Below are 27,708 nucleotides of genomic sequence, written 5' to 3'. Positions count from 1 at the left end.
ACCCATGCCCCCACCTCCCTCTCCTCTGGTAACCATAAGATTGTTCTCTATAATTAAGAGTTTCTTTCTTGCTTTCTTTCTCTCTCTTTCTCTCTGTCCCCCTGGCTTGTTGATTTTGTTTCTTAAACTCCACATATGCGTGAAATAATATAGTATTTCTTTTTCTCTTCTTTTGCTTAGCATTATGCTCTCTAACTCTCTAACTCTCTGTACTCTCTAACTCCATCCATGTCATTGCCAATGGCAAGATTTCATTCTTTTTTATGGCTGACTAATATTCCATTTCATATAAAGATGTGACATATATAAATATATATTTATTAATTATATTTTATAATTATGTTAATTGTAATATATACTGTTATATATTTATATATAAATTTTTATATATTATATAACTTACATATATCTATACATATACATATATACACAATATATAATATACATATATAAATTATATAAATTTATATATAAAATACATATTACATATAATAATTATAATAATATATATCTGTTCATGTCTTCTGCCCATTTTTAAATTTTTTAAAAATATTTTATTTATTTATTTGACAGAGAGAGAGATCACAAATAGGCAGGGAGGCAGGCAGAGAGAGAGGGGGAAGCAGGCTCCCCGCTGAGCAGAGAGCCTAATGCAGGGCTCGATCCCAGGACCCTAAGACCACAACCTGAGCCAAAGGCAGAGGCTTAACCCACTGAGCCACCCAGGTGCCACTTCTGCCCATTTTTAATTGGATTGTCTTTTCAGTGTTTTATAAGTTCTCAATGTATTTTGGATCCTAACATTTTATTGGATACGTCATTGACAAATATCTTCTCCCATTCTGTAGATTGCCTTTTAGTTTTGTTGATTGTTTCCTTCGCTCTGCAGAGCCTTTTATTTTTATGTAGTCCCAAGAGTTTGCTTTTGCTTTTGTTTCCCTTGCCTGAGGAGACATATCTAGAAAGAAATTGCTATGACTGATATCAAAGAAGTTACTGCCTCTGTCTCTTCTGGGACTTTTGTGGTTTCAGGTCTCATCTTTAGGTCTTTAATCCTATTCCAAATAATAAGATACCTAGGAATAAACCTAACCAAAGAGGTGAAAGACCTGTACTCTGAAAACTGTAAAACACTGATGAAATTGAAGACAACACAAAGAAATGAAAAGACGTTCCATGGTTATGTATTGGAAGAACAAATATTGTTAAAGTGTCCATACTACCCGAAGTAATCTACACATTTAAGTCAATCCCTATCAAAATACAAACAGCATTTTTCCAGAGCTAGACCAATCTTAAAATTTGTGTGGGCCCACAAAAGACTCCCAATATCCAAAGCAATCTTGAAAAAGAAAAGCAATACTATCATTGCCTTTTAAAGTTGATTTCTTTTCATTAACAAGCTTTTTTTTTTTTAATTATCTCTAGAACCAACTGCAAGATTTGTAGGTGTAAACCAAACTTACTTTTGAAACATATCTCTTTTCTCATGGGTTTCTGCAACTCTCTGGTTTTTTCTTTTGTAACTTTTTGAATTACAATTATTTTTTCTTATTTATATTTCTTATTTTCTTGTATTTCTTGTTTGTTTGGTTTGTTGGTTGGTTGGGACTTTTTCTCTTTTTTTTGCTATTTTATATTTTTTTTTATTTTTATTTTTTATTTTTTATGTTCCCTTAATTATAGTGACAGTGTTAGTTTGTATTTTTAATGTATTTCTTTAAGAGTTTTTAGGTATTTTTTTATTCAGTAGAATGATCTGTTCTTTGTAAAATGCTCAACTTTTCAAAAAGCAATTTTTAAAAATATTTTATGTATTTATTTGAGCAAGAGAGAACATGAGTGGGTAGGTGGGGAGAGGAAGAAGCAAACTCCCCACCGAGCAGGGAGCCCGATGTGAGGCTCCATCCCAGGACCCTGGGATCATGACCTGAGCCAAAGGCAGACACTTAACCAACTGAGCCACCCAGACACCCTTCAAAAAGTAATTTTTGAGAGAGCTCTCCTTATTTACCCAAAAGAGATCACATTAAATATTCACATTATATTATTCTTATTACAGGGACATTGTATCATTCTGAGCAACTTCACTTCATCCTCATTTAACCAGAAAATTCAGTTAGCCAGAGCTTTTCATTACTCAGCTGTTCCTACATTTAATTTTAAACTTTAAAAATAAAGTAACTCAATCTTTCAAATAGTATACCAATAAGATATTCCTCTGGTCTTTTATCTGGGTACACAACTGCCCCCCAAGTAACAGAATGTTTCATCTGAGATAACACCATCACTGTCATTTCATTCATTCTACAAAGATTTACTAGTGCCAGGCAGTGTTCGAAGCACCTGGGACACAGCAATGGACAGCACATTTTCCTGTTCCTCATCCACACCATCATCATCTGCCTCCTGGTTTACAATAACATCCACCTGACTTCCTGCTTCAGTTCTGCTTCCTGTCTACCTCCTGTCCAACCAGCATTGCCACCAGAATGAAAGCGTGGATCCAGTCATATTGTTACATTTTGCTAACACTCAATTGGCAGCTCGCCTTTAACCATAAAGTCCAAGTGACTTATTATAGCACAAAATGTCCATTAATCTTCCCTCTTCTCCAGCCTTATCTTTCTTCTTACCTGAAATCCCTTTCCCATTCCTTCAATTTCTACCTACTTCTTAAAAAAAGGGAGGGTGAGGAGTCTTGCAGCTTCATGCCCCTGTGTCCTTAGTGATACTAATCTCTCTGATTAAAATGTATCACTCCCCCTGAAGATGAGAAGCCGCTCATCTTTAACATTTAACTTAAATTTCATTTTTCTAAGCTTCTTAGCATCCCAGGAGGCTATTGATCTTGCTTACATCCCAACAGACTTCTAACATAGAATTTATATCATACTTACTTGTTTACTTGTTTACACATTTTTTACTTGTTTACACATACTTACTTGTTTACACATTTTTTAAACCATACACTGTTTAAATGTAGGGTCTAATCTTTTTTTTTTTATTATTTAAATTCACTTAACCAACATATAGAACATCATTAGTTTCAGTTGTAGAGTTTAGTGATTCATCAATTGCATGTAACACCCAGTGCTCATCATATCGCGTACCCTCTTTAATGCCCATCACCCAGTTACCCCATACCTCACCCACCTCCCCTACAACAACCCTTGGTTTGTTTCCTATGATTAAGAGTCTCTCATGGTTTGTCTTCCTCTCTGATTTCTTCCCATTCCGTTTTTCCTCTCTTCCCCTATGATCCTGTTCTGTTTTTTAAATTCTGCATATGAGTGAAACCATATAATTATCTTCCTCTGATTGACTTATTTCACTCAGCATAATACCATCCAGTTCCATCCATGTCAATGTAAATGGTAAGATTCCATTCTTTTTGATGGCTGAGTAATATTCCATTGTGTGTATATATACCACATCTTCTTTATCCATTCATCTGTTGATGGACATCTTGGCTCTTCCCACAGTTTGGCTATTGTGGAAATTTCTTCTATAAACATTGTGGTGCAGGTGCCCCTTCAGATCACTACATTTGTATCTTTGGGATAAATACCTAGTAGTACAATTGCTGGGTTATAGGGTAGCTCTATTTTTAACTTCTTGGGGAACTTCCATACTGTTTGCTTCCCATCAATAGTGTAGGAGGTTTCCCCTCTCCACACATCCTCACCAACATTTGTTGTTCCTGACTGGTTAATTTTAGCCATTCTGACTGGTGTGAAGTGGTATCTCATTGTGGTTTTGGGTCTGTTCTTTATTCACATCTGCCCAACAAAGTGCCTTCAAAGGGATGAAGGAAGGAAGGACAATAACTATAAACCCTGAACTTCTACTCAACACGTAGCCACACTGTGTTAATTTAAGTCAATTTACTTTTCTAAGTGTGAGTTTCTTCCTTCTTCAGATCAGGAGATTTGTTAACTGATTCCAAGATTCTTTCCAACTGTCAGATTGTATGACCTGTTTTTATAAACTCATTTTACCATCACTGTCAATCTAATTAAATAGACTGTGATAACCAGAGCAGCCACCAGAAGGCAGCTGAAGCTTAACCTTTGAACTAATGTCCTACTGTGACTTGACTAATTCAAGCAAAACTGACAAATATGTTGAATTAACAACCATTATATTTAAATAGTATACAGTATATTTAAATATCATAAGTATATTTAGTGTGACGAGATGTTCGTGCTGTCGGGGACAGATAGGAATTGAGATGCAGGAGGACCCAGCAGACAGAAGTCCTCCAGTTCCACCAATTCACGCTGTAGTCTAGGGGATGAGTCATTTCAGTAGACTGATGAGTAGAATCTCTGATGAGTAGAAATTTATTTCTCATACCAACTTTGAGAGTGGTGGTAATAATAGCATTGGTGGCGGGGGGTGATAGGAGTGATGATTACAGTAATAAACAGAATTCACACCATCAGATATGCCCTTCCAAATCCAAAATACTAATCTGTTTCTGCTGTGATGAGAAGAGAAATCCAGAGCTCACATTTTCACTGTTAAAAATTTCCCCCTTAACCCTTTTACACTGTTGGTGGGAATGCAAGTTGGTACAGCCACTTCAGAAAACAGTGTGGAGATTCCTCAAAAAATTAAAAATAGAACTACCCTATGACCCTGCAATTGCACTACTGGGCATTTACCCCAAAGATACAGATGTAGTGAAAAGAAGGGCTACATGCACCCCAATGTCCATAGCAGCAATGTCCACAATAGCCAAACTGTGGGAAGAGCGAAGATGTTTTTCAACAGGCAAATGGATAAAGAAGATATGGTCCATATATACCATGGAATATTATGCCTCCATCAGAAGGGATGAATACCCAACTTTTGTATCAACATGGACGGGACTAGAGGAGATTATGCTGAGTGAAATAAGTCAAGCAGAGAGAGTCAATTATCATATGGTTCCACTTACATGTGGAACATAAGGAATAGCATGAAGGACATTAGGAGAAGGAAGGGAAAAGTGAAGGGGGGAATCGGAGGGGGAGACAAACCATGAGAGACTGTGGACTCCAAGAAACAAACTGAGGGTTTTTAGAGGGGAGGTGGGTGGAGAGATGGGTGACCCTGGTTTTGGGTATTAAGGAGGGCACATATTGAATGGAGCACTGGTTGTTATATGTAAACAATGAATTTTGGAACACTACATCAAAAACTAACGACGTACTGGTATGGTGACCAACATAACATAATAATAAAAAAATTCCCCTTAGCAGAAAACAAGAAGTAGAGGTCAAGGGCTATGTTAGTTAGCAAAGCATAAATCCTTCCAAGTCACCCCTTATAGAAAGCAGAGAGACATTTTTAGTGAAGAAAATTCATGCATGTGGTGTTAAAATCCAATAGTAAAAATGCTCATAATGGAATGTGAGTGTGCCTGGTCCCTCCTTTGTCAGATCTGGTCTCTGAGTCACTTCTGCCTTTAGTTTGTTGCATATTTCTAAATAATATGCATATATTCATAATTCACATGCATAATAGTATGCATATATTCATAATTGCATATTTCTAAATAATATGCATATATTCATGCTTCATAAGCTTTGGATCTTATCTGTTTATTTCTTGTATTCATAAAAGATTTAGTTCATCTTCACCACCCCTACTTCTTTTCTAACCTTTTCTCAATATAGTTATATTTGTCAGTACATTTATTGGGTGCCTTTGTAATTTTAGTTAATATGCATAAGCTTCTAGTATTGTTCTACCAAACTATATAAAAAACTTCATGGACCTCCTGGGTGGCTCAGTTGGTTAAGCATCTGCCTTCAGCTCAGGTTATGATCCCAGGGCCCTGGGACCAAGTCCCATGTTGGGCTCCCTGCTCAGTGGGGAATCTGCTTGTTCCTCTCCCTCTGCCCTTCTCCCTCCACTTGTTCTCTCTCAGATAAATAAATAAAATCTTAAAAAAATTAAATAAAATAAAAGCTTCTTGCTTCCCAACTTGGTAAGATGAAGATATTACTATCTCTATCCTTCCTACTACCGCCTTCCAACCTCCCAGATTCTCCTGTATTTTTCTTTAATTTGTCATAGCCAATAATATTCGGTAGCCGTATAAACCCTCTGTCATTTACCTATAAGTTGATTCTATAAGTTGAAAATTAGTAACATTTTCATCATTATTATTTATATAAAGCAAAATAAGACTCTATTACTTAGAATCCATTCCATGTTTTCTTTCTTGGACTCACTAACTTCCTATTCTAACCAGTATCCATTGTGGCATATATGAACCATGACTTTCTTATACAGTTTTACTGTTGTTGTCCTTCTCAGTTTAGGCCTGTTCCTCTGCGTTTTCAGTTTCTGCTTCAATGCTTCCTTGGGCTGGATCCCCATTTTCCTGAATTCCACTTGCCTTTCTGTCAGTCTCTTAAATTCCTTCATCTTTACAACTCCACCTACATACGTGTGCTCTAATAAATTAAATCACTTACATCCTTCATTGACTTCTGTCAATGACCTGGGAGCCCTTGGGAAGAACCAGCAGGCAACACTGACTTTTAATATTCCACAATGACTGACTTTTCCTCTGATTGTGCTTGGTATTAAAAAATAGTTGACTCTGGGACCTCGGGTGGCTCAGTCGGTTAAGTGTCCGACTCTCGATTTCGGCTCAGGTCATGATTCAGGATTGTGAGATCAAGCCCTGCGTCAGTCTCCATGCTCAGCAAGTGGAGTCTGCTTGTCTCTCTCCCTCCCACCGCTTGCAGAGTCTCTCTCTTCCTCTTTGTCTCTCTCTCTCTCTCAAATAAATAAAAAAAATCTTTTAAAAACATAGTTGACTCTTTCTTCCTCTGTGAATTCTTCTTAAGTATATTGGTTTCAAGGACATCAGGTGGGTTTCCACCAAAATTATTTACATACTGGAAACTATTTCATGTTCTTGTAACCTTTGGTGACTCCCATAAGAGACGCAGTGTGCAGACTCTAAGCACCGCTGACATTAAACTACTTCCTCTGGCATAATCCAGGTAGTTTTCCTCAGAGACCACAGATACAGGACCTATATTACCAAGAGATTCTTTTTGAAGATCTTTATGAAGAGATTCATAAAAGATGAGTTTTTTTTTCCAAAGTTCTCTCCTTCTCCCTTCTTCAAATTAGATTATACATCTAGAATCTTTGAAATGTTTTTATTTTCTTTTCAAAGATCCTTACTAATGCATTTTTCACTGTCTTTTCAGCCACAGGCCCTCACGTCCTGTTGATTGCAGTCTTCACCCTCACAGGAGCTGTGGTTCTGCTCTTGCTCATTGCTCTTCTGGTGCTGAGGTACCCACCACCTTTTTTGTCTTGCTGTGTCCAGAGAGTGGGTTGGGGTGGGGGAGGGCGGGGAGATGGAGAAGTCTGATGTCATCAAGGATAATGTACATTCACAAGAAGGTGTCGAGACAGATCTAAGATCATGAAGGCATTCTGCATCAAAGACCACACCAAGGACAGAATAGTATTGAATGGATCAGTTCGAGACACCTGAACTCATATTTGTCTCAGTTCTGTAACTTACTAGTTGTGGGCTTTTAGTGTATTATTACACGTTACTTAACTTCAGTATCCTCATCTGAACTGTTATGAGAACTTGAAATAAGCTGTGGATAGTGACTACCATACAATGGGCATCCAATAGGTGGAAATAGCTCTTCTGCTGTCTTATTGGTATTTTGTGGGAAATTTCAATCTCTATATTATATAGTGTTCAGGCTGGAAAAGTCCAGAAATCATCTACTTCAAACCTCCCATTGTAGCATGGGGAAAGAGACCCAGAAAACCAAATGGCTTGTCTGGTGTCACTTCACCAGGTAGCTGTAGGACCGAAACTAGCACTCAAGCCTTCTGACCCTCAGTTTCATGGTTGTTCTACTCAATTTGGACAGAGGAAGTGCCCAGCACAGTGTTAGAGGCATAGTTTATACTCAGAAATATTTGTTGAACATATAAATGAATGAGTGAATGCCACACTACACTGATCTGTGTATGTTAAATACATAAAACTTTCCATCCTGTTATATTATCAGGATCACCTCCATTTCCTAACTGAACTGGACAATTTTTCTCTTCGTGTCACACACTTTGATCTGTGTAGCACTGTACTGTCTCACAAGAGAGTCCAGTCTATTATATGTCAGGTAACGGTTTCTCCAGGAAAGGAAGTAGATTGTTCTGTTCAGTCTGAAGGCAGAACCTGACTGCTGTAACTGCTTACCCCAAATTTGAGCTGTATATACACATATACTGTGTATGATGGCCATTTAGTTGAAGATAACCAGAAACAAAATTTGAGGAGAATAAAGCCAGCCAAGAGTAAGGTCAGAGATGCAGCTGTTTTCCTTCAGAAACCAAGTCCAAATGAGTGTCAGGTTAAGGTAGGGGGGAAATCAAAGGTGAGAGACAGTAACAGAGGGAAACAGGCAGAGACAGGGCTTCCCAATGGTGTGTCCACAAGGAGATCTGGTAGATACATGTTATTCTTACAGTTTTCCATTGCAACTGGTTATATAAGGAAAGTAGTGAATGATTTATGGCAACCTCTGTTTCGATATGAATGACACATGACTCTTGGAATGTAGAGTCTCTTGGAATGAAGAGATGAGAGCCTTTAAGGCTAAAAGCCTTCTTGGCTCCAGGATCATAATCATTGGTCAATGATGTGCTGTTTTATATGTGATTAATAGAGGAATACTCGGAGTTAGATGGAAGCATAGGAAGAAAATAGTCATTTCTGCTTAGACTCCACTAAGAATGGCATCATGAATAACCTAAGAAGGTGCGTAGGTAGAAGTTTGTCAAATAACGATAAGCAAACAAGCAAAGATAAACTCAAAGACAAACAGGCCAATTCAGATTCCAGAAGCAGACACAGCAAGCATGAGAATTTGGAATATGCTAGGGGTGACATTACAAGTCAATCGGGAAATGATGTTGGCATAGTAAACTTGCAACATGGAAAAAATGAAATTAAAATCCTACGTGAAACCATACACAAATATAGAATTCATTCCGTATGGATTATAAATGGAATAAAGACTTAAAGGTGAAATTCAAACTTCAAAACTAAGAGGACATTAATAGAAAAAGACTTTATGATCTCAAGTGGGAAAATATTTCTCAGTTAAGATAAAAAAGAAAAGTCATAAAAGAAACAAAATAAATGTGGCCATAATAAAAACTAAATGTTCTATACAACAAAGTTAAAATGAGCAATAAACTAGAAAAAAATACTTGCAACTCAAAAGGACTAAGGATCTGTTTTGTAGAATATATAGGGAACTCATGAAATTATGACATATGGGCAAAATTTTGAATGAATTTATATAACTATTTTATAAAATAGCTAGAAAGTACTTGAAAAGATACTGAATCTCTATAATAAAAAAAAAAGAAACACAAAACAATAAACACCATCTCACATACATTATAATGGTAAAAAAAAAAAAAAGTTTGATAATACCAAATGTTAAGAATCTGGAAGAAATGGGAATTCTCATGTTGGAAGGCTGGGAAGTGGTATAACCACTTTGGGAAACAATTTGACAATATCTGCAAAGTTGTAAGTGTTTCCTATAACCCAAGAATTCTGCTTTATCTGTACTATCTGGGGAAACATTTAAAATAGTGACATTTTGAATGCTGAAATACATGTTACATTTTCTCCGTGCTTTTCTATTTTCTTCATATACTTGTTTCTTAAAGGCATAAGTGCATAAAAAGAACAGGCTTGTTTAGGAATTTAGTGTATTCTCTGGTGGCTTAAAAATTAACATATTTGCTTTTCAGGCTTACCAGTCTTGAATTGTGTCTGTTTTTTAAAGGCATAAATGCATAAAAAGAACAGGCTTGTTTAGGAATTTAGTGTATTCTCTGGTGGCTTAAAAATTAACATATTTGCTTTTCAGGCTTACCAGTCTTGAATTGTGTCTGTTTTTTCCTTACTCTTTCCATATCATCCGTTCAGATTCTTTATAATAGTGAAGGCCTGCCTTAGTGAAGGACTGAGACAATGAAATGAAATGGAAAGAAAAGAAAGGAAGGAAGGAAGGAAGAAAGAAAAAGATAAACCACCATCAGAAATCCTTTCAGCTGACTTAATGGTCAGCATTCACCAGTTTGGAGAACGTGGAGTCATGCCATTGGGCTAACAACTCTCACCACATATCTACCTGAGAAAATCAGGGTTCTAAATTTCTCTTAGTGTCCAGAAGCTAAATGACATGAATGTTAATAAATACCTATTGACTGGTTCTGTTCCTTTCACAGAAAATATAAAAAAGAATATGAACTTCGTCAGAAAAAATGGTCCCACATTCCTCCTGAAAATATCTTTCCTCTGGAGACCAATGAGACCAACCAGATTAGCCTGAAGGTAAGGCAAACCTCACCTGTTGAGGAATTCTAGGGCTGGTGCAACTTGCCAGGTATTTGACAAGACTGGTAGCACATAAGAAAAGGGCCAAGCAGGGATCATTTGCTTGAGAATCTAAGACTTAGACGTTTTCTGATTCTCAGCTTCCTGTCTTCCCTTTGATCCTCCAGTGCCCTTAATGTCAGCTGGTTGATCCAATGAACCCTTCATGGAGGCGGAGATTTGGTGTTTTACTTCCTCTTTGCCTCTGACCCAGAAGGGAAATGCATATGGTATGCATTTGTCATGGAAGCAATGTAGAAACGGACAGAGCTTTTGCACTCCCCTAAGCCTTAGCTATGACTCCGCCCACACTAAGGATGTATGGCTTATCTTGCTGGCTGCGGAAGAAAAAGGCCTCTGCTGACATTTGCCTGCATCTCCCTCAGCCAGGACATACAACCGCAGCCAGGAGTAATCACTCGCCTTCAGGGCAGCCAGTGCTGGAGCCCAGTGGTCCCATCTGCGGTGCTCTCCACAAGGAACTGACGAGTTAAACTTTACCACAACTTTGCTGATGAGGAAACCAAAGGATGTGGGGTTAGAAAGCAGTGCAGGGTCACGCACAGCTTATGAACAGGATTACTGCAAATAATAAGAGTGGACACTTACTGAACCCTTCTTAGACCCGTTTTGTCTTCCCCCGAGCCCTGTGAGGTAACAGGGTTAGAACCTGGGGAATGTGGTCATAGTTTGAACCTAATCTGTCTAACTGTGAAGTCTAAGATCCTAAAACCTTCCACTAGCCATATTCTTAACAGAGTTTTTATACCAAAACACACTAAGAGAAGGAGGAGACCCAGAACCTCCACATGAAGGGCATAGCGGGGTTCCCCAGCCCAGGGCCAAGTCAACAGGAGAGTGTGACTTGAGTTGCCTCCCTGCCTAAAATCAGCAAAAGTAAAATTGCAGCCTGGGTCAGGTGTGTGCTTAGCTCCTGGCACTCCATCTGTCCCCTACAGGTCATGCTCTAAGAACTAGGAGCCCCTCATGCTGTACCAGGATTAGGTCTCCCTTGTCGCCATTAATGCTCTCTTCTGAATGACCCCTCTGTGGCGCTGGGAACCTCACACAAAAAACTCCTATTTGCAAAGACCACTCTACCTCAGGCAAGCATCAGGGTAAATTCCATCCTGCAGTAATTCATAGAAAGGTGCAAATGACCGTAACATTATTGGACTCCCCGAGGGAGAATTTCTAGACCTAAGTGATGAACTGGCAGTACCCCCCCGGAAGTGGGAAGGAGACCTCTAGAAGGAGTAAGTGCTCCTCCACCTCTGGTGTGAGACCAGGATGGGCTCCCATGTGGCCCACCTCCGCACACATCCAGCCGTGCCTCCCCTCCTCACGAGCCTCCCCTGCTGCCTCAAAGCCCACATTTCATATTTGTTCTTTTCAATGAAGCCTAAAATACTGTGTCTCTGTTTTCTTCAAATGTAGATATTCCTAGACATAGAACCCATCCATCCCTCATCAGACATTACAGAACTTTTATGCATTAATTCATCAGATTAGCCACTCACCTGTCTAAGGACTGAGTCTTTGGGACAATAAGCTTAAGAGAGGGACCCGAGAGGTGATTTGGGGCATGGGGAGTCACGGTCACTCTGAGTTTCAGGCAAGCTGGGAAGCAGGTGGACAAGGACTAGCTGTCAGGAGAGGTTTTCCAGTGCTGTGAGTCAAGTGGAACAGGGAGAAAGCCCAAGGAGGTCAGCCAGAGGGGAAATGCCGCACTACCAGACAGGAAGCAGTTCAAGTCCCCGGTGCACACCGAAGGCAGAGATAAGGAAACAAGACCAAGGGACGGGATGAGAACGACTACATCCCTGTACGAGTTCAGGAAGGGACAGAAAACCAAAGCAGCCAGACACGGAGAGAAGTCAGGAAGGTCAAAGGGAAGAGTGACAGATGAAAACAATGATGAAGATAACTCGTTTGAGGATAAAATACTTAAATTTGCAAAAAAAATTCACAAACTTTGTTGTATTTGATGCCCAATACCCCTGTCAGTTAGAATTTCCCAGAGAAAATACTGAGGTTCAAATAGTTTAAATGACCTAATCGAGGGCCCAGAGCAAAGAATATGAGACAAGGCAGCAAGCTCGGATTTTAACGTGCCAGTATGTGACACTTAGTATCATTTAACCTGCATGTGGCCCATTAGTAAAATGAGAAGAGGAGGAGAAGACATCTGACATTTATGAATCGGCACTGTGCCAGGCATCATGCTTGGAATATGATATAGTTTATCTTGCTCCCATTTCAAAAGGTCCTGCAGGGTAAGTTTGAACCAATATCATAATACATCACAGGTTTCTATGAGAACCAAATTAAAAGATGCAATAGTTCTCAATCTTTTTTTTCTGCCTTGACACCAGAAGTCTGGCAGACCAAGAGCCATATCTAGCTTGCAGTGGTATGTGTGTGTGTGTGTGTGTGTATGCATGTGTGTGTCTGTGTCTTGTTTCATTCACTGTTTAACATCTTTTAAAATTAATTGCCAAATGTGAAAATTTGGGAAATCCATAGGAAAATCCATATTACCAGCTTCTTTTGACAAATCAGGTGATCTGGCAACTCTAGGCTAAACCCAGAGCTGATGGCTGCCCCCTTAGGCACCCCACCCTGTGTCCACTTGCATTGCTAATTGGGCCCTGAGGTGTGAGTTTGAAACTCAAGGGCACAACAGGCTCCCCTAGGAGCACCTGTCTGTAGCCACCAACTATGATTCCCAGCAGAATGGGCCAGGAGAGAAGGAAGCAAAGGAAGTCCCTGGCCTACGGGCCTTAAGACGGGAGGAAGCAGGAGGAAGACCCAGGGGTAAACATGAGAGGTAGATACCTGGAAGGAAGACCCTGGTGGGGAGGGAAGGTTAGTCGCAAGGCAATTGTCACAGTGTTGCTGGGAGCCTGCCCAGCACACTGTGAACCAACAACCCACCAAGCAGAGCCTCTTTCTCTGCCTTCGCAGTAGATGGGACAAGATAGGAAGTTTCTCTAATAATCAGTCTTTTCTTGTGCCAGATCGATGATGACAAGAGACGAGATACAATTCAGAGACTCCGACAGTGCAAATATGACAAAAAGGTGACTAGCCTCCTCTGCTTCTCTGAACTCTCAGTCAGGCTGTGTTCCGGGCCTTCTGCTCATTGTTGCCCTGGCCCCTGACGTTGACCGTGTAGTGGTGCGGGCTGACCCACGGGGCTGTTCCTGGAGCTTTTCACAGGGATGGGCAGGGCTCTGCTTTACAGTTACAAAACTCAGTCCTGGACAAACTGAAGGACAAATAGAATTTTTAAGAGGGGTAGAGACTAGGAAGGAAAAAGAGAACTGCCCAAACCACCCTAGGATGACACCGTGATTCGTGGCTTGCCACAGTGGGGATATAATCCTATAAGGTGGTTTTGTTTCTTCCTTCCTCCCTGGGCCCTCCCTCTTCATTTAACCGTTCTTAAAGAAACATGCAGACCTGAGCCTATGCCAGGAGCTAGGCACCCAGGATGTGAATATCAATAAAATCGTGTCACTGCTCTCAAGAGCTTGCAGTATGTGGGAAGATAGACACACAACAAATTATTATAATATGCACATACATGGTCATGCTACAACCTTATCTCCTTAATTCAAATGATCTTTGCAGCGAGTCATTCTAAAGGATTTCAAGCACAACGATGGCAATTTCACTGAGAAACAGAAGATAGAATTGAACAAGGTATGTGTCCCTTACTTGAAATTCTTAAATGAGAAATAGCTTCACTCCATCTTTCCCGAGCACTCAAGTCCCCGGTGGATACAGATGTTATGGGGGATGGAGAAAAAAAAAAAAAAAAAACCCTCAGACCAAGAAATGGGAGAGACTCTACTTCTCCTTGTTGAAAATTCTGCCAACAGAAGTTGAAGAGTGGTGTTTACTGGTGTAAAACATATTAGAAATCTACTAGCATGTCCTTGAAAATGGCCCTGATATTATTAGAGCGTTGTCAAATGTTCATCTTCCAGTCTCCTTGCTGATAAAAGAAAAACTGTGAGGAAGACGTTGTCCATGAGGAATGTGCTGACATTCCAATGTACCAGGAACAATATGTCTTCCAAAGACCTGAAGCACGGCGGGCATGTCTTATTAGCGTATTAATTCTTACCGTGGCCCTGCTCTCTGGCTGACTTGCTTTATAATTAAACACATTATCTTAGTTGCTTCAGATTGACTATTACAACCTCACCAAGTTCTACGGCACAGTGAAGCTTGATACCATGATCTACGGGGTGATCGAATACTGCGAGAGAGGATCCCTCCGGGTAAGAACCGTGATCATTTCCAGTTTCCTAACTGGCCAGCCGTATGGGAAAAACAGTATTGAGTAGAAATGTTAAATTGTTTACCCAGTGAAATAATATCAGAGAATTATCAGGAAAAGTGGTAGGTCCATATGCTTTCCAATTAGATCACTTAGACTTTCTCAACCAGTCTTATTACATCTTTACCGAAAAACAAAACACAAAAACCAAGCCAAAAATAGGAGTGTAGATTGAAAAGTCAGAGAATAGATGTGGGAAAGTGAGTGAGTACCTCTAAATTCATTTTATTTTACTTGCAAACTTGCTTTTATATTAAGAGAAAAATGGATAGTCATTATGATAGCGTCAGATAAGCACTGGAGACTTGTCCATAAGTCCTGGTTCTGCTACAGTCTAAATTCCCACCTTTCTCTCCTTTGGGAGGGATTAAGGATGGCCCAGCAGTTGCCAGATGTGGTCAGGCGTTCTGGCTGAGCAAGTCCAAAGCAGAAAGAACAAGTAAGACAGGGCTGAACCAAGTTCTTGGGAAGAACAAAGCTTCAAGCTAGGAATATCAAATCACTGCGTAGTTCAGAAGGGCTGGCATACATGAGAACCATTTACATACAAGAAACAAAGTCAGGTTTCAAGCAGAAACAGGACCGGAATGGGGAAATGGGCAGGAGCAGAAAGGAATCCAGGATAATTGGATCAAAGAGCATGGAAATATTTGCACCTCACCTTGAGCACGTTCTAGGCGTATGTTACAAGAGCTTTCAGCCTTTTAAATACCTTTGAGTAGGGTGACGATATTGTTTATCAGAATACTTTGAGAAGGAAAGGGGTACTATAGCAATTATGTTGGAACAGCAGATAAAAACTGTAACTGGATCCAAGCAAGCAAGGATGTGTGGTCACTGCCTTTGGGCTACATTCAGACACAGTTTCTTAATTGTCTTAAAAATAACCTCATTGTCTGCCCTACAACAAAGCCAAAATACTAAGAATCAGGGCAGCAGCAACTTCAAAGAGGTCCAAATAGTCATAATACAATATAATTTTTAAATAATAATATTTTTAAATTAATCACTTAGAATTTTTTTAAATAAGCTTCAATTTAAAAAAGAAGAGTAGCTTTCAAAATGTGTGGCATAAACTCAAATCTACCCTCAAGGAAAAAAATAATTAGCCCTAAATGCTATTTTCTCTTTAAAAAATAATCTATTCAATGCAAAATTTAGAAGAATAACTATGGCCCAAGGAAAGGAAACTTACAAAGTTTTTTATTATTAAAAAGAATTTTAAAGTGCTTTCATGAGGTTTTTTAAATATAAAACATAAAAGCTTTGACATTGGCCCCAACAACTTAACAGACACGTCTCCTGAGGCAAGGGAATCAAAAGCAAAAATAAACTTTTGGGACTTCATCAAAATAAAAAGCTTCTGCACAGTGAAGGAACCAAGCGGCAAAACTAAAGGCAACCTATGGAATGGGAGAAGATATTTGCAAATGACATCTCTGATAAAGGGCTAGTATCCAAAATCTATAAAGAACTTATAAAACTCAATACCCAAAAACCAAATAATCCAGCTTAAAATGGATTATTGTTAAAATAAGACTTTGTAGAGAACCAACTGATGGTTACCAGATGGGAGGTGGGTGGGGATAGGTTAAATGGGTTATGGGGATTAATGAAGGCACTTGTTTTGATGAGCACTAGGTATTATATGTAAATTTTGAATCAGTAAATTCTATACCTGAAACTAATATTACACTATTTCTTAACTAATTGGAATTTAAATAAAAACTTTGACTGAAAAAAAGCCCATAAAAGCCTCTCCTACTTCTAATTAAAATTTTTAAACAAAAATACACAAAAATGGGAATAAAAAATAAAGCTATGAAAAAAGGTATTTTCAGTTGTGAAAGAATATTTCATGACTATTAAATTATGAAATCTTAAAAAAAAGAAAAATTTCAGAAGCAATATAAATAATCATGGAAATTTAACTCAAAAACCAAAAACTTTAGGACAATAATGATACAAGAGGATGTGAGGGCGATCTGGCTGTGACATCTGTCACCCCATTGATCGCCAGGGTTGATTTGGCTGATCTGGCTGGCTAGACAGGTGTCCCCTTCTTCCCTTACCACTCCATGTGCATCCCTCCCAAAGCTGCATTCTCCATCAGAGAGGACGACAACCTTCCCCAAGAGAGGAGAGGACCATTCTACGGTCAGGGTATACAAGTAGTTGCACTCCCCTGCTAGAAACTCCAGACAAGCTCTCAAGGTCCATTTGAAGGGGAACTTAAGGTAGTCAAGCCTCCAAGACTCCAGACACACCCAAATGAGGCGCTGCACGTGACAGTCTGTCTTTCTTTAACCAAAAAAAAAAAAAAAAAGATACAAAAAATTATAATTTCCATTATAAAGAATACCAGATTCACCTTAATTCTTTAAAACTTCAAAAAATAATTCTTGTTGTCCACATAAATACTGTTCTAATGTTAAATGAAAAATGAACATCTTCTAAATTCATTTAATATTCAACAAGGCTAACATAAAGTTGATGGTAAAATATGATTAAAGACTAACCACATTTATGAAATTAGGTGGAAAAATTATAAATAAAATACTAGTAACTCTAAGCCAGTTGTGTATAAAAAACATGATATAATCAGATATGGTTAATTCTATGAAAGAAAAAATATTAATGTAACACATCATTATCAAAAGGTCATGGAAAACTCATATGATCATTTTAATCAGTGCTGAAAATTATTATTTAAATTGATGCTGATATAAAATAAACATACATTCCTAATAATAACAGTTTCAGGTCTTTCAAAATGACAGAGCTTCCTTGATGTACAATGGGTTACATCCCCATAAAACCATCTTAAGTTGAAAATATCTTAAGTCAAAAATGCATTTAATACATCTACACTATCAAACAGCGTAGCTTAGCCTGGCCAACCTTAAATGTGTTTAGAATGCTTACATTAGCCTATAGCTGGGCAAAGTCTTCTAACACAAAGCCTGTTCATGATAAAGAGTTGAATATCTCATGTAATGTACTGAACACTGTACTGAAAATGAGAAACAGGAGGGCTTTATGAGCAGAGAACGGTTTTAAGTGTATTAGTTATTTACCCCGTGATGGAGCAGCTGGCTGGGGGCTCACTGCCCAGCATCATGAATCGCTAGCCCAGGAAATGATCCAGATTCAAACTCTGGAGTATGGTCTCTACTGGTTACATATCACTTTCACACCACTGTTAAGTAGAAGAATTCTAAGTCAAAGTAATGAAGTTCTAGAACCTAGGTGAGGTTCAGTGGGCTGAGGTCCGGAGCCGATGAGCAAGAAAGAATTCTTGAGACATCTTTAGTGCAAAATGGTGGTTTATTAAAGCACGGGGACAGGACCCGTGGGCAGGAAGAGCTGCTGCCCCGGGTTGTGAGGGATGGCGGGTTATGTACCCTGCGGTTGGGGGAAGGTGAGGGATGGGGAGGTATCAACGGAGCTTTCATATGCTAAAGAGGGCCTACAAGGTGCCGGGATACCCGAGGCTTGATCAATGTTGTCTTTGGGCAAGCCATTAACATCAAGAGAGTTGGGAGATTCCTGGTGGGATATCACAATCCTGCTATCAAGCATCTTTGTTAGTGAGATTTAGGTATAGAAGAAACTTAACTTTACTTACACTTCCTTCTACCCCAGCCTCCTTCAGTTTTGTTTATGGAGGGGATGGTGACATTAAGGCTTGAGGAACTGAGTTATTTGCCTCTGGAAATTGTGCTATTGATAATGTGACTTCTTTGTTTGTAGATCTCTAGGACATTTGTAAACCAAGGGAGACTCCTGTCCTGCAGGATTGTGATCTCAGCAAGTTAACTATTTGTTTCTCGTTTATGGCAGTCAGGGGTGCCTGAGGAATGTCACATATATTACCAAGGGGAGGGGAGTGGGTGGAGAGGGGGTGCAAGGTGCCAGCTTTTGCTTTGTCCTCAGCCAGCCTCCTGCTCCCTCATCAAAAGCATCGTAAGTCAGGGACCATCTATAGAAATGTTGTTCATAGGAGGGCTAGACCAAAACTGATTCATTTGATTTCTGCGAGATGAAATTTTAGAATACCAATTCACAGGGCCTAGTCAAAGGGTTTCACTTGGCCCTTTAATCCCTAAAATGCCCAGTCAATATTTAGGTAGTGTTTTTCGGCACTCTGCCCTAAAGTAGGAAACATCTATTACCTGAGTGGTCCTAGGCCCCCCTCTGGTATTGCTTACCCCTGTTGGGAGCAGACAGCAGACCCTTCTCCAGGAAGTGACTCCTTTTTGTGTCTTGAATCTCAAAGCAAAGGCTGTGCCAATGCAAATTTTATAGTTCCCTTTAGGCTTCAATCCATGGAAAATCCCATCCAAACCTACTTTTATAAGGAAACAAATGAACCAGTCTCTCCCTAGGTAAAGACAATGTGCTTCCCATCTTATAAATATACAACAACACGTTGGCTAACCTTATTAGGAACAATTGATTCATTTAGGCAACAAATAGTTAAGAGCCATCTATTCATGCCAGACATTGGTCTAGATATTGCAGATACAGAACAAAGATTATCACAGAGTTTACATTTTCATAGGGAGAAGAGATCATAAATAAAAATACGAAATATGTCAGGTGCTAAGGGAAAGAATTACTTTAGAGTCTGTCTGCTCATAATTTCCCTCCCTGAGCCTGGCCTGGAACCCACAGCCAAGGCAGCTTTATCTGAAATGATTAATGACTTTGGCCCCTTCTTTGGAAATTATTGGTGCAGTGCCTGAGTTAAAACTAAAGGTCAGATGGGGCTATTGTTCCGCTGTTTGAGTTTTACTGTGAAGAATAGTTATTAGCTTTGCTAAAACCCTGTATCTTGATAGGACCATCATCGTATTAAAATGGCGAGTGCAAAATTCTCGGTGAAACAATGCATGCAAAATACAAGATCTCACTCTTATTGACAGGGGACCTGGTAAACGTAAAGAAAACTTAGGGCTGTAAGCTAGTGGATGCAACTGATCATAAAACATAAGCCTAAGGAAGGGATTCCTGAATAGCAATTCCTGGTTGAAACACTCCAGTGGAATTTCAGTGAGCAAGACCCTGCAGCCAGCCACCTGCGAACTGGGCCCATAACCCACGTTCCAGGCAGGTGTCTGCTCATTCCTTTACCCCTGGCAGGTAGACGAACCAGGATTTGGGATACTCGGGGTATCTCCTGCTCATTTCATTGCTGTGAGAGCCGCCGGATGTTTCGTAGGGAAGAAAAGAAATACATTTTAAGAAACCCAGGGTGACAGAGTTTTTTCAGTTTGTTTCTGAGCCCCAGGTCCCCGTGATTAGATCATTATTAACCTCTAATCATCTCTCCACAGTATCCCTCCTTGCGACAACTTCTTTTCTTTTTCTGTCATTCAGGAAGTTTTAAATGACACCATCTCCTACCCCGATGGTACATTCATGGATTGGGAGTTTAAGATCTCGGTCTTGTATGATATTGCTAAGGTAAGAGATCTGCAAACATGAAGGCATTTATGAAAATGAAACAGGAAAACAAATCTAGCAGGCTTTCAACCTCTCTGAGCGTTGGTTTCTTAACCTGTAAAATGATAATAAAAATAGAACCTATGTCAAAGGGTTGTTGTGAGGATTTTGTAAATAATGCATGTGCTTCATATAATGCTTAGTACAAGTAAATGTCCTATACACAAGCTCTACTTTTTATGTTCATATTTTTTCTTCTCCGAGTTTGGGGCACACATTTTCATAGACTTCCTAGAAAGCAAAATCATATTAAGCTACATGCAAGACAACAATCTTCAACTTTTTACAAGAAACTATTAAGGGCAGGCAACCCGCTTGCACAAGGCAGTAATGACTTTGAACATGAATATTTCCAGATAAGATATGAAAAAGGAAGTGGATAGCAGTGACCAGGACCTCATTCAAGAATGAAGAAAAATCCGTCCCAAGATTGAGCTGTTTGATACAGTCTTAAATCGCCTGAAAGTCATCTTGGATCAGAATCCATTTTTAAAAACATTTTAGAATCCCCACCCTCTTTGCCACTTCTCATTCCTGTGATCCAGGCTGAAAACCAGTTTCTGCAAGGACACATCTGGCCACCAGAGGGAAACACCGCAGCCCGAAAACCTAGGGTCGGGTGGAGGGGAGGCCTTCCCCTTTCATAACTGAAGGAAACAGACTCTTTCAAAATAGAATGAGACCAATTATATTTTAAAACATAACAAGCCTAGCTCGTCCTTTCAGAAAGGCAAGGCTGTATTATTCATATTTTTTTAACTGAGGTAGAAGACCAGAGATACACCCAAGATCACAGATGGAGTAAGTGGTCAGCAGAAACACTTAAAAAAAAAAATTAGGATCAACACTTTGTTTCATATTAGATGTAACCATTTAACCACAGTCTTTAGACAATTGCCTCTTAAGATGCAATGCTGAGACAAATATTAAGGCATTAGTATTTTTAAAGTAAAATTAATGGAACTAAATTTAAAATCTGGTCATGTGATTCTATTGACATGCTGAAATGGTTTCAGAATGTCACTTCTTTCTTTAAATAATCAAAAAGCTGAAGAGTGTCCTATCTGTCTCCCTGTCATCCGAAAAATTACAGGGTATGTCATACCTGCACTCCAGTAAGACCGAAGTCCATGGCCGCCTGAAGTCCACCAACTGTGTGGTAGACAGTAGAATGGTGGTGAAGATCACTGATTTTGGCTGCAATTCCATTTTGCCTCCCAAAAAAGGTCTGTAATGGATGACATTTTTACTGGTTTCCCTGAAAAAAATTCTCACAAGTCCATGTAAGGGGGTGGTGATGCTGGTCAGAAAATAAAGACTTGGAGCCACGGGAGGAAAGAGCTGGCTGGTCCTCCAGCACTTCACCCTTGTCGGTTTCCAACAAGTCCTTCTTGAGTCAAGCAAACCCTCTCTGTGGGTTTCCTTCACCTGTGTGGTTCTTGATTATCAGGGAGGAAATCACCAAGAAATTACTGGTGTGGAAGCAGAACTGGGTGAAAAAATAGACAAGGTTAGAGTCTTAAGAGACATAGAAATCAACCACTCTAACCCTATCCTTCATAGAAGACAAAATTGAGGCTCCAAGAGCCCAAGGTATTTGCCCAAGAAGACAGAATTCAAGGCCGAAGACCTATTTCCAAACTCTCATTCATTTATCTGTGATAATGATAAGGAATTATAATGATAAGGGGAAAAAACCCTCTTACTAGTGAAATTATTCTTACTTATCCCTTTCTGGGTTGTGATAAGCGTCAAAAAAAGTAACACAAAGAAAAGTGATTTGCAATGTTTATAGGGTTTTTCATGTTGAACATTTATCCATTTTTTACTATAACTCAGGGTCAAACAGCCTCAGAAATCTAGCACTCATATATAATGCCTTAAAATACCACCTAGATCCAAAACTTAAATTCTGTTTCTAATTTTCTTTGGCAATCCTTCAGTTTTCCCTTCATAAAAGAAAAATCATGGGGCACCTGGGTGGCTCAGTTGGTTAAGCGTACAACTCTTGATCTTAGCTCAGTTCTTGATCTCAGGGTCGGGAGTTCAAGCCCCACATTGGGCTCCACATTGGGCATGGAGCCCACTTAAAATAAATAAATAAAAATAAATTAATTTTAAAAAAACAAATAAATGAAAGAAAAATTACAGTTCTGCTCCCAGCTCTTCAGTCACATCAAGCATGACATTGGACTCAATCCAGTAAATCCTTGATAAATATCTACATGTGGAGGAACAAATCTCCTTCATTAGGGACTCACCACGACACAAAATCAGATGAATTGCTGGTCAAATGCTCTTCTCTTGAACACCAGCCCGTTATACCTACCTGTCTGTGCTGTTGGTTACCTGAAATATTAACAGGTAGATCTACTTACCTTTCGTACGACCCCAAACCATTAGGATCAATCCTATAGGAATCACAAGTCACCTAAATTAAGAAGACATAAATTCAAAAAGGTAATGAACATTTAGATGGCAAACCAAACGAGGACAACGTGCTTCAGTTCAGGCGTGCCGCTGGACCTCACAACATGGGTCCATAGATTCTTTTCATGGAAACTGCTGAAGACAGGAATCGCAAGAAGTTTAGAAGGAGCTAGGTGATCCTAGAAAATTTACATGGGATGGAGGAAAATTAATGGTATGCCCTTATTGTTACTAAATAAGCTATGTAATAGGGTTCAAAACCCAAGTGTCTGTAGGAACCAAGCATGGAACACAGAAGCGCTTCACTGGTGTGAAGTGAACTACATGGGAAGTGTTCAGAAGTAGCAGGCACAAAATGTGAGCAAATCGTATGCATAATTTTTTTTAATATTTTATTTATTTTTACGAGAAAAAGAGCACAAGTGGGACAGGGGGTCAGAGGGAGAAGCAGACTCCTGGCTGAACAGGGAACCTGACTCGGGTGTCTGTCGCCGAACCCTGGGATCATAACCTGAGCCAAAGGCAAACACTTACCCGACTGAGCCACCCAGGCGCCCGAATTGCGTGAATTATTTTTTAAAGGATATTGTGGGAATCCAAGAAAACACATCTGTGAGCAGTGGCAGATTTAGAGGCTGCCAGTAGGTCCCATCTGCAAAATACAGTGATAGACTCTTTGTTTAAATGTGTTTAAACATGCATGCATATATATTAAACATAATATTTTTACATGACATAAAATATATAAATGCATTTTATATTTTACAATAAAAATATATAAATTTATATATTTTTTATTTATGAAGATTTTCATAGATGTATGCCATACGTCCCAAAAGCTCTTAAATCCTCAGCCACTCATATTCTACCACTCTCGTTCTACAGATATTTCCCAAGCACTTCCTGTATACCAGGAGCTGCTCTAGGTAGGCTCGAGGGTTTTCAGCACTTTGATCCCAGAAGTTTTAGGGAAGACGTTGCTACGTGACCTCACCCAAATCCTGACATTTCATAGTCCGTTTAAAAGGCAAGGGTGTGTGTCCCCCTGCCCCACCACTGTCACCAGCATTAGCATAAACTCCTCCAAAGTTTGGGACATATAAATTCAAGGCCACTCAGATTCAGGGTACATGTTATAGAGACTTAAAGAACAAAAGCGGGTTGGAGACCTATGGGCCACTCATCTCCCTTGACTTTGCAATCTCAATACCGAATGCACAGACCTGTGGACAGCCCCAGAGCACCTCCGTCAAGCCAACATCTCCCAGAAAGGAGACGTGTACAGCTACGGGATCATTGCCCAGGAGATCATCCTGCGAAGAGAAACCTTCTACACGTTGAGCTGCCGGGACCAGAATGGTAGGAGTCGGACTCATTCATCTGCCCTCTTGAGGAGCCTGCATTCCAGGCTGACCTCACCTTTTTGTGACCACAGCTCAGTCCCCTCATCTGCAGGAGTGATGGCATATCTGCCCTGCACATAGCACAGGGCTACGGAGGGGTCGACAGTGTGAATGTTCGAGCGCTTGGAAGAGCGTAACATGTCAGGTGTTGTCACTGGCAGTATTATTGTCAGTTAAAGACTCTTTCTTTATAGTCCCCACCCTTTCCCTTCCGAGTCTAACAAAAGACATTTGTCTGTTTAACACCTGAACTAGATCACTCTAGTGGGACATAAGTGTCGTAGTTCCTACTGAGAGGAGATCTATAGTTTTTGTACGTGTCCTCTCAGCGCGGGGGCAAATGCTTCCTTGCTTTCATCCAGTCCTTGCCTACTGAGCAATTACGGCCCAGGTCTTGACTCTCTGGAGGGTGGGTGTCTAAGGGATGGAGGGAGGGCGTGCTAGGGTCTCAGAGGAAAACTGCTAAAGGTAGTGGTATCTGAGTTACATTTTAAAGGCTTAGTAACCTTAACTTAAGCTAACCTCCCAGATGTAAGTGGGCATCGGACCCCTTTACCTGGTGGCGCAGCCATCCTTTGGAGTGCTGGCCTTGGCTCTGTGACCTTCACCCAGGGCACCCATGGCTGTGGGGCGGGGCGGGGACCAACTCAGAGTCTGGCTGCTGCTACAGTGTTTTCATGCTGCATTCTTTCTTGTAATTTCAATTATTCTCATCCCATCAGAGAAAATTTTCAGAGTGGAGAATGCCTACGGAGTAAAGCCCTTCCGCCCAGATCTATTCCTAGAAACGGCAGAGGAAAAAGAACTGGAAGTGAGTGCCTGCCCCTACATGAGTTTCTGGGCTGCTCTAACAAATTGCCAGCAACTCGGTGGGTTAAAACAACTGAGATTTATTGCCTAATAGTTCTGGAGGCCAGAGATCTGAAATGGGTCAGACTTCCTCCAGAAGCTCTAGAGGAGATTCCATTCCTTTCTTCTTTCAGGAGCTTCTGGGGGCTACTGACATTCCTTGGTGTGTGGCCCCGACACTCCAATCTCTTCCTCCATGGTTACAGTCTTATCTCTTCTTTGGTCTAATCTCCCTCCACTTCCCCCGTGAACAAGGATTCATGGGATTGCAGGTCCTACCAAGATACTCCACAGTAAGATTCCCATCTCAAGGTCCGTTACTTCATCACATCTTCACAAATCCTTGTTCTAAATAAGGTGACATTCACAGGCTCCAGAGGCCAGATCTGGGACATTCCCTTTGGGTACCATTATTATCAGCCTGCCACACTCCCCACGTCCTTTCTCACCTCTCCCAACTCAAGAAAGAGCTGGCTCCTAAACCCCGTATCACATTCTCAATTTTTAGGAACTAAAAAATCAAGGTGACCATGTGACACCCTTATTAGGCTTGTAAATCCTACCTACTGATTTACAAATGGATATGTTAGCACCTAGAAACAATAGAGAAATGTACAGGATACATTCCAAGACCCCCAGTGGATGCCTGAAACCATGGATAACACTGAGTCCTATAAATACTGTTCTTTTTTTCCCCTACAAATACATACCTATGGTAAAGTTTAGTTTATAAATCAGGCAGAGTAAGAGATTAACAACAATAATAATAGAACAATTGTAACAATATAGCGAAACAGAAGGTATGTGACTATGGTCTCTCTCTCTCTCAAAAATATTCTTTTATACTGTACTCATCCTTCTTGTGTTGATGTGAGATGATAAAGTGACACGTGCTGAGACAAAGCGAAGTGAATGACACAGACATGGTGAGGTATTGTTAGGTTACTGTGGACCCTGCTGATAGGTCAGAAAGAGGGTCATCTGATTCCAGACCATGGTTGACTCAGACACGGAAGAACTGCTGGAAATCAGAATCTCCTGAGGCAGGGTCTGGGCATAAGAAACTGGAACCTTCCTGCATGATCCTGCTGGTACCTCTGGTTGGAAACCCACGTACCCACTAACCCCAACAATTTATTGTCCTTGGCAACAGAAACCTTGCAAACGTCTGTAAAGTGTTTTGTCTCTCCCAATAATCTAGCCTTGTCCAAATCACATTTTTCATTAATTTAGGACATGTGTCTAACACCTGAACTAGACCACTCTAGTGGGAAAACATGCATTTTATAGTTCTTACTGAGAGATCTGTAGTTTTTGTCACATGTCCTCTCAGGGGGGAAATGCCTCCTTCCATTTGTTCCATTAGAACAGTGAGGCACGGTGGTGCAGGGGGGCGGGGCAGAGACAGACTCAGGGGAACTCAGAAATCTCATCCTCATTGTCAGAGCTGAGTGGTTTTGCGAATATCCCCTGCGTCAACTACTCCCGTGGAGGGAAGACAGTAGGGTTGGATGCCGCCCCCTAAGCTGATCCACCCCTTCTTTCTTTCAGGTCTATCTACTCGTAAAAAACTGCTGGGAGGAAGATCCGGAGAAGAGACCAGATTTCAAGAAAATTGAGTCTACACTGGCCAAGATATTTGGGTATTATTGAAACTTTCACATTTCCTTACTAATTTCAGGTTTTTCTAATAAGAGTTGGCATTCAGTGGTACCTTAGATTGAAATGCCTGTTCTAATGAAAAGCCTCAGGCCACAACACCTGTCTCAAAAAAATTACAAGGTTGGTGCCTGAGTGGCTCAGTCATTAAGTGTCTGCCTTCGGCTCAGGTCATGATCCCAGGGTCCTGGGATTGAGTCCCACATTGGGCTCCCTGCTCTGCAGGGAGCCTGCTTCCCCCTCTCCCACTCCCCCTGCTTGTGTTCCCTCTTTCGCTGTCTCTCTCTCTCTCTCTCTGTCAAATAAATAATAAAATCTTAAAAAAAAAAAAAATACAAGGAGATGGGGACAAACAGACCATTTTCTCATGGAATAATCACTTGAAAAGTTAAATACTCAAGAGCAGCTCTTGCCTGATTAAAAAATAAATTCTGACTGATCATAAATACGTCTGTTAAAAATATAGTTCCCGGGGGCACCTGGGTGGCTCAGTGGGTTAAAGCCTCTGCCTTCGGCTCAGGTCATGATCTCAGGGTCCTGGGATCGAGCCCCACATCGGGCTCTCTGCTCGGCAGGGAGCCTGCTTCCTCCTCTCTCTCTGCCTGCCTCTCTGCCTACTTGTGATCTCTGTCTGTCAAATAAATAAATAAATAATCTTAAAAATATATATATATAGTTCCCTGGGGCGCCTGGGTGGCTCAGTTGGTTAGGCATCTGCCTTTGGCTCAGGTCTTTATCCCAGGGTCCTGGGATAAAGCCCTCCCCTCCCCCGGCCTGTCTGGCTCTGTGCTCAGAAATGTGTCTGCTTCTCCCTTTGCCTCTCCCCCGTACTCGTGTGCTCATGCTATCTCTCATAAATAAGTAAAATCTTTAAATGTAAATAAGTTCCCTGACCCTGCTGCAGGTGATTGGTATTTAGAAGACCGGCATGAGTCCTATGAATCTGCAAAGCCATTGAATAATTCTTAAGCTCAAGAAGTTTCTTAAGATCTTAAAATCAGCAACTTTGGCCTTTGGTACTTAAGACTTGTGCCCTGAATCAGATTATAATTCAGGATCCAAAACAA

The 27,708-nt window shown here is 40.3% G+C and overlaps 1 protein-coding gene across 1 annotated transcript in view; it reads left to right on the top strand.

Annotated features, from left to right (window-relative positions):
* Positions 1 to 27,708, top strand: part of GUCY2C (guanylate cyclase 2C) — a 70,291-nt gene that overhangs the window by 26,738 nt on the left and 15,845 nt on the right. The window contains exons 11-20 of the mRNA XM_080810027.1: positions 7,224 to 7,311; positions 10,294 to 10,399; positions 13,462 to 13,524; positions 14,078 to 14,149; positions 14,629 to 14,733; positions 20,175 to 20,261; positions 21,394 to 21,526; positions 23,952 to 24,089; positions 24,856 to 24,944; positions 26,534 to 26,625. Of these exons, the coding sequence (XP_080666153.1) occupies positions 7,224 to 7,311; positions 10,294 to 10,399; positions 13,462 to 13,524; positions 14,078 to 14,149; positions 14,629 to 14,733; positions 20,175 to 20,261; positions 21,394 to 21,526; positions 23,952 to 24,089; positions 24,856 to 24,944; positions 26,534 to 26,625 (973 nt within the window). The remainder of the gene's footprint in view (positions 1 to 7,223; positions 7,312 to 10,293; positions 10,400 to 13,461; positions 13,525 to 14,077; positions 14,150 to 14,628; positions 14,734 to 20,174; positions 20,262 to 21,393; positions 21,527 to 23,951; positions 24,090 to 24,855; positions 24,945 to 26,533; positions 26,626 to 27,708) is intronic.

The sequence above is a fragment of the Martes martes genome (genome assembly GCF_963455335.1).
Source record: "Martes martes genome assembly, chromosome: 8".
NCBI lineage: Eukaryota > Metazoa > Chordata > Mammalia > Carnivora > Mustelidae > Martes > Martes martes.
This window is presented reverse-complemented; position numbering and strand designations above follow the sequence as displayed.